This window comes from Meleagris gallopavo, chromosome 3 (assembly GCF_000146605.3).
Source record: "Meleagris gallopavo isolate NT-WF06-2002-E0010 breed Aviagen turkey brand Nicholas breeding stock chromosome 3, Turkey_5.1, whole genome shotgun sequence".
NCBI classification, from domain to species: Eukaryota; Metazoa; Chordata; class Aves; order Galliformes; family Phasianidae; genus Meleagris; species Meleagris gallopavo.
In genome coordinates this window covers 42,745,252-42,752,373 of record NC_015013.2, presented here as the reverse complement: position 1 = coordinate 42,752,373, position 7,122 = coordinate 42,745,252, and the positions used below count along the sequence as shown (strand labels likewise).

The 7,122-nt window shown below is 42.1% G+C and overlaps 1 protein-coding gene across 1 annotated transcript in view; it reads left to right on the top strand.

The window, feature by feature from the left end:
• The first annotated feature begins 312 nt into the window (after positions 1-312).
• Positions 313-7,122, top strand: part of ARHGAP28 (Rho GTPase activating protein 28) — a 74,080-nt gene continuing 67,270 nt past the window's right edge. Inside the window, 1 exon segment of the mRNA XM_003204978.4 lies at positions 313-593. Within this exon segment, the coding sequence (XP_003205026.3) occupies positions 463-593 (131 nt within the window). The 5' untranslated portion in view covers positions 313-462.

Sequence of the window (7,122 nt, the reverse complement as noted above, 5' to 3'; positions counted from 1 at the left end):
CTTTTGTGATTATTTAAATAGAGCACTCACGAGCTTCTCGTGTATGCAGTTCTAATGTCAGTCCTGGCAAACCACGTTTTATGTTAGAGTAACACTCGCCACTCAAATAATTTCCTTTCTCCATGCCTATTTTGGGAGCACGAGGCATATTAAGAAACGGGTTCTGAAACAAAAAGGAACAAAGCAAGAAGTTCCCCCCCACACTCCGGTCGCACAGAGCTGTGTTAGGATTATCTCAGGTTTCTGGTTTCCTAGGGACGCAGTAACTTCCCTGTGGGTTGTTTTGTGGGCGGTGTTTTTGAATATATGCTAATTCAGCTTTCCTGACAGGGAGACTTGCTGGGCCAGGCTACTCCGCTCTCCTGACAGCAAACAGCGGTGAGAGGCAGTAGTGGGGTCAGGGCACGCTCTGCTTTCGTGTCAGGAGCCCTCATCGGCCGCCTTTGTCACCGACATGTACCTATGATCATGGAGATGAAGGACTCGGGCAGCGTGGTTCTGACAGCCTACCACCCCCACAGCCCCGCCAGGATCCCCAGTATGGAGCAGAGCTTCGTGCAGGATATCCCCTCTAGCCGCTCGCCCAGCAGCAGGTAAAGTTCGAAGGTCGGGAGAGGTGCAGTGGCCTGACGTGGTGCCCAGGTGGGCTGTGGGCTCTGCTGATTGTGCACTGGGGCAGCCCAAGAGCACTGCTTGGCTACTTGGTTGGCACTTTGCTCTCACATGTTGCTTGCCTCCAGACGGGGAAGTGATTCAGCCCAGCACTGCTGGTCATGGCTGGAAGTGGAAAATCCAAGTGCTTGCGTTAAGCGGTGGAAGTGACAGGTTGAGCCAGTTTCCCGCCTGCGAATCCCAACAAGACTGGCACGTGGGCCAGGCATCTACTCAGGTCCTTTAGGAAAGCCAGGAGGCTGCAGTGACTGAGGCTGGATCCGAGAAAATTGATCCTGGTTGGCTTAGGTGATTATTTGATTCCTTCCTTGCTCACTCACCACCTCCAGCTCATGCCTTTATGTGGGGCTGCAGTTGCTGCTTTGCGCACCCCCATACACACAATGGGAGACTGCATCGTTAGAGACCTAGTCTAAATAAGAAAATTCCTTTGTGTTTCAGGAAACTAAGTATTGTCTTAATTAACTTTATTGTATATGTATGCTTCCCTGCTCTGTATGAGTGCAGGCATTTGTGCAGTTAAAGTAATAGTTTGGGCAAAGTTATTGCCCCAAGTCTGACCTTTCTCCTAAACATAAGTGGTTGTTCTGTGCAGTTTGCTCCAGTAGAAGTGGTGTGGAAGTTCATACTGTAAAAAGCTGAAGAAAGTAGAAAACTTTATTCAGTGATGAGACTGAAAGAAACCAGAACTGAAATCTGAGGAAAAAATAGACGTAACTGTCTCCAGGACTTAAGTTTGTGTCTCCTGTTAATAAAAATAATGATATTTACTTTATGCTGCTTATTTATAGCCCGATGATTATTTTATTTTCATTGTCATTATTTAGGTTAGCTGCATCTTCCTGTTCTTTGTGTATTTCCCTGGCTGTCTCATAAAGATAAGTCCTTTGTTCTATTAAACTGTTGTTTGAGAGCAATACCAAAACACACAATTTCGTGTTAAGAAAAGAAACAGAGTCTGGGCTTTTAGAAGCAGACAGAATGGCATTTGTTACTCAAATCAGAGAGCAGTGGTTTGGCATTGAGTTAGTGGGGAACGTGTCATTTCTTCCCCAAGGAAGAATGCTAAAAGAGCCTCCCTTTAAGTCTGCAAGCAATGGAAATGTGTGTTTTGCAGTGTTTCTGGTAGGTGTGCTCATTGTTTCAGAATGCCCCTGAAACTTAAGCCCAGAGTGTTTGAGAATTTAAATCACATGCGTATCACCTAAGAAAAGCAGAAGTGAAAATTATTCTTCCTGAAAGAAAAAAAAGGAAAGAGGATCCTAGCATTCTGATGAGAAACATATTTTGGAACCTCCTGCTGAAAGGCGAAACCGTGTCTCTCTCTGTGTATGTAAATGTTCATAAGATTTTGGTGCTGTCCCTACTTTCTTGTCCTCGGCTTCCTGCAGCTGTCTAACAGCAATAGCCAAATATTGCCATATGGGCAGTCAGTGACCATCTGAGTTTCCAAAGGCTGTTCAGGAGGGGGATTTTATTAACCCAGCATGCAGTCCTCTGGAATGCGGAGTCCATGGAGGCAAATGCACTGGGTATTTTAGCAAATGGTAAAATAGGCTCTCATTTAATCCCTACTTCATCTTCAAAGAAGTCTTTCCTAGACTGCATTTTCTGTATAGTTTCCCCATCCTAATGCAAGAAGCTTTTCTGTAGACCCTGTTCCTTTATCCCCAGGGCATCCACTCAAACTATAGCATGCAGTTCATCAACTGCAGCAGAATCATTTGAAAAAGCGTGCAGCAAACAGAGGTACTGTCTATTTTTTGTTTGATAACAAAAACAATTAGGACCCAAAGCCTGTTGGTTTTAGTTGGATGTTACTCTAATGAATTGTATACTTCAGATACAGATCTGTAAGAACAAAATTAGCCTTGAATTTTAGCATTTAATTTGATAAACCGCCCTTCAGTTCTTTCCCAGTTTAAGAATCATGATTTTTCATCTCCCCACTACATATCTCTAGCTTTGGAGTAATGTTCCACTCATATCAGAAGAACAACTCCACTTAGCAGGCCCAGGCTTTGATGTGAGACTCTTCCAGTTGTGTTTTCTCTTGAAAACACTTTCAGTTTGGGAACTCTCTAAGCAGAGGTTTCTCACAGAAAGGGAAGTTAATGCAGCCTCTGTCGGCATTAAACTGTTCTGCTTCCTACTATTTAAAGAAGATTAAAAAAAAAAAAAAAAAAAAGGAAATATTTAGGTACCTATCATAGACCTCAAAATAAATCAGTGACTTAAATACTCATGCCAACTCAAGTATGCAGCTGAGAAGCCCATGGGCACCAGAATTTACACTAATAAAGTAACAACACATCAGAGCACTTGGCTTCACATTCGTCAGCAATTCTTGGAGAGCCAATCAGGGAGACATGCTGTGTGCATGTCAAAACGTACATCATTAGTAACAGTACAAAATACAGCAACCACAAGTATTTTCATTCATAAACCCAGTGAAAGGGGAGTGTATCTACCTAGATACATATTAGGTGATATTGATGGTGAACTGTAATGAGGATAGAAGATGTGCTTGAGTTACTTTGAGTGGAAGATACACCAGTATGCAAAGAAAGATAGATAATAACTTCATAGGTGTAACAAATATGAGAGAAGAATGAAAACTTGACAACGTGCTGATACCATTACTGATCTGCAAAGGGAGAACTTTAGCTTTCAAATTTACTGTTTTGTAACATTAATAAAAGGGTTAAGAAGAGACACCACCAATTCCATGCATTCTCCAGAATGAAAAAGTGTTGGGGGACCAAAGATAGCTATATTTACATATCTCCTCTGCAGCTATTTATATCATTCATTTCTATAGACCTTTATTTTCCACCCACAGACTTCACCAGTTCCACAAATGGGGCAAGCTCTGAAAACAGCACTACTGACATTGTCCGGGAGAATTCTCCATTAAAATCTTTCTTTCATTCTGTTTATGTAAATTGCAAATGCATTCATCCACTTTTCTCGTGGAACATTTTGGTCCCTTCGCTTTTTTGGTCAGCTGCTTTATATGATTGCAGTTGTCTACAACATTCATATTACTCTTTTTTTTTAAGTTTATTACTTTTGAGAAGTAGATATTGAGCAATCTCTGTTTTCTTTCACAGTTAGCAGTTAGTCTAATTCTACAGCATATGAATACAGTGGGGAAGGCTCCTATGCTTGTAACCTTCTCCTCACTTTTTTTTGATCCCCATTGTTAGAAATCAGAAGCCACAAGTAGCTGTACTAAATACTTCAGAATATCACACTACTCCTTTCAATACAGACACTGTCCCAGTGCAAAGGTGCAAGTGTTTCTTTATGTTTATCACTGGTCATTTTTCCAACCTCACTTCAAAGATTGAAGGACTTAGTAGCTGTGTACAAATATTGCACCTGAATTACACAAAGAAGTGGTGCCATAGCCATATGTCTTTGTCACATCTCTTTTTGTCCTTCTTGATAGAAGTGAGAAGCTAGGAGGAGTTATTCCTGTGCTCAGAGGAAACAGGAATGACCTCTATGCCAAATGGCCAGTGAGCCCTCTAAAGTAATTATGCAATTAGGGTAGAACAAAGCATTCCTGAGTGAATCATGCTCAAGCTTTTCTTGACTCAAATATGAGAGTTAGTGAGTTCCTCAGCCCATTTGTTACGAGTATATCTATCAGCAAAGAACTCATCCGGCACTGATAATCACAAATATTTCTATTGCATTGAGTGGCTTCAGCTTGGATATGCAAGAGGTCAGAAACAGAGGAAAGAAAAGGCACACTGTTAACAGGCTTTGTTCCTGCAGAATAGGTTTAGATCAGATTTAAAGGGTACACCAAACTGTTTATGCATGTAGTAAACATCTATATAATAAAAAAATCATTCAAAGAGAGTATATATGCACAAACAAATTTTTGCACATGCTACACAGATAAAGGACAGAGTGGATTTCAGCACTACTAGCAATGCAGCCAGGAGATCTGCTTAGCTTTTCTCCTAGTCAAGGGAAAGTCTGGCACAAGCATTTGTTTCTGGGAAGTGCCTGTCCAAACCCTTCATGTTTAGCACACCTTCCTCCTGCTGCATGGAGTGGCTTTCTAGCAGGCATCACTAAACTGGAAATTCAAATAAGAACAGGAAAAATTTCTGAAGTTTCTGTATCACCTTGAATTACTTGCTGACAGCTTCAAGGGTCCCTGCTCTGCAAGTCTAGGACTTCCAGACTTTGGGTCAATAGCAAAGTCATTATGCCGGACAAGCGTGGCACCAGATCCTTCTGCAGTGTTCATTCCCTCTTGATAGCCCCAAGATGCTACAGAGATGTCAGTGTGAGGGAAAGTGCCCTGAAATAATGACTGTATTTCTGAAAGGAATAAAACTAGAAGAGAAGCCCTTCTGCACAAAAATTTGGCTTGCAACAAGAGGAACTGAAAGAGCAGTTCAGGTTTCATCCCGACAGCAGAAGAATTTATCACACCATAGTAAGGTCTGTATGCCCTGAGGCTGTGAGATCTGGGTTTAATTTATGTCAGACTGATTGAGCAGCTCCCCTGCTCAGTTGTATACAAGCAATGTCAAGAATGTCTTCTAAATGATGCAGGATAAACAACCTTAACTATTTTGGATGTTTATCTCACTCTACCATAAACTTCCCCAGAAGACAAAAATAAAAAGCTGGCCCCTTTTTTACAGTAAATATTGAAATGGCTTGGGCCTCTTGCAGCGTCTTGGACTCAAAACCTACAAAATTAAAATTTAAAATGTACTAAAAGTAGTAAAAGAAAACTGCGTAACAGTAGTCTAGGAAAATATTGTACTGACACAGACTGCGCAAGAAGTATGTTTTGTGGAAAAATGAAGACTTTTTATAATTTTCAGCGGCTGGTTTTAATACTACACTTTTTTAGATGTCAGGAATGATAATTCTTAATGAAACACATCGTGGGAGGATGCATATAAATAAGTCAGACAATAGTAGACACACTTTTCCTGTAGGTTTTTTGAAATACCTACAGAATGTCCTCTGGGAGCCCCACTGAGGAATGTAGTATTTATAGCCTGTTCCTCATGTTATGGATGAAACTAAAGTTGGCTTCTCTGGTTACTTTTTAGTTTGGTGCTCCTGCTGCTCTCCCTGGTACCTCCATATGCAGAGCTGATGGGAAACATCTGGTACTGTCCCTTTGATCATTTTGTTTGGTCGAGCATTTAGCCAGCTGCCCCATTCATTTCGAAGTCACTTATCTCTGATTTTTGCAGGGCTGGAACTGCCTGCAAAAAGCATAAGACCTGAGAGCCCCACGTGCCCTACTCAGACATCGTCAGATTGCATCTGGCACATTGACAGCACTGGCACAGCAAACAGCCGGGAATCAAGAGCTGTAAAGTAGTTCTTTTGCACAGGAGATCAAAATAATTCTGTGTTAATATGCAGAAAACTGCAAAACACAGTTATGCATTACTAGTAAAAGTCCTAGGTAGGACAGAATCTGAAAAGCATCTGGTTAGCACTGTACAAATTTAGAAACACATCCTGAAGTAGTGCTGAGTATCCATAGCAAGTGATCAAGTTAACATCCTGGATTTGGATAACCACAGTATTAGCAGCCACTCTGTGGTGCTTTGCTCCACTGGCAGGCAGTGCATCTGCTGTCGGGGAGGGCCTGTGCTCTATGCAGGCTTCAGATAACACTTGGGGGGGGTTATGAAAGAACCAGGAGAAGAGTGGCCAGGGTCATGTCTCAAGGCACTGACTGAAGCCAGGCATCCATCCTCTTTACATTGTTGGCCCCTTTGCCGGCCTCCTTCTTTTTCTCCCCGTGGCAACAATTCCCACTGTGGTCCTCCACATCCTCCTGTGTTTGCCAGAGACTCTGAAGAGAGAGACAAAAACAGAAAAGAGGAGCAGAAGGAAGAGGGGAGAAAGAGAAAGATGAAGTATCTGATTCTCCTCTTGTGTGCATAGAAAAGGAGTGAGAAAAGAAACCTCTACCAAAGGATGCTGTCTTGTGGGACCATTTACAGTTGACCCTGAAGTTCTACCAGAGACATACATACAGAGGGTTTCTAAATGACATTTAAGGTGGCGATTTTTAAGTCGAAAGCTGAGATGGTTTAAATCAGGTTGTTTGAAAAAGAGTCCCCATTACCCTGACAGACTGCTTTAGCTGAGGTCAGCATAAGTGCTTGAGTTGGCATCCCTTGTAATTAATGCAGGGAAAGACTGATGCTCTATGAAGGAACCCTCAGCTCTGTAATTCATTTCTTCCTCCCTTGCCTGTATCTGTTAACTTTCCAGACACCGCCAGAGCCTCTGGTCACTGAGGAAAGAGAGCGGAACAAACACTGGAGCAGAGAGCCCATTATCACTTGTTTGTTCAAAGGCGGCTGTTTTCTGATTTAGGATGCTATGTGTAATGCTCAGCTACTGTGAGCCTGTGCGATTTTCAGATGTGTGAAAGCATCCAGT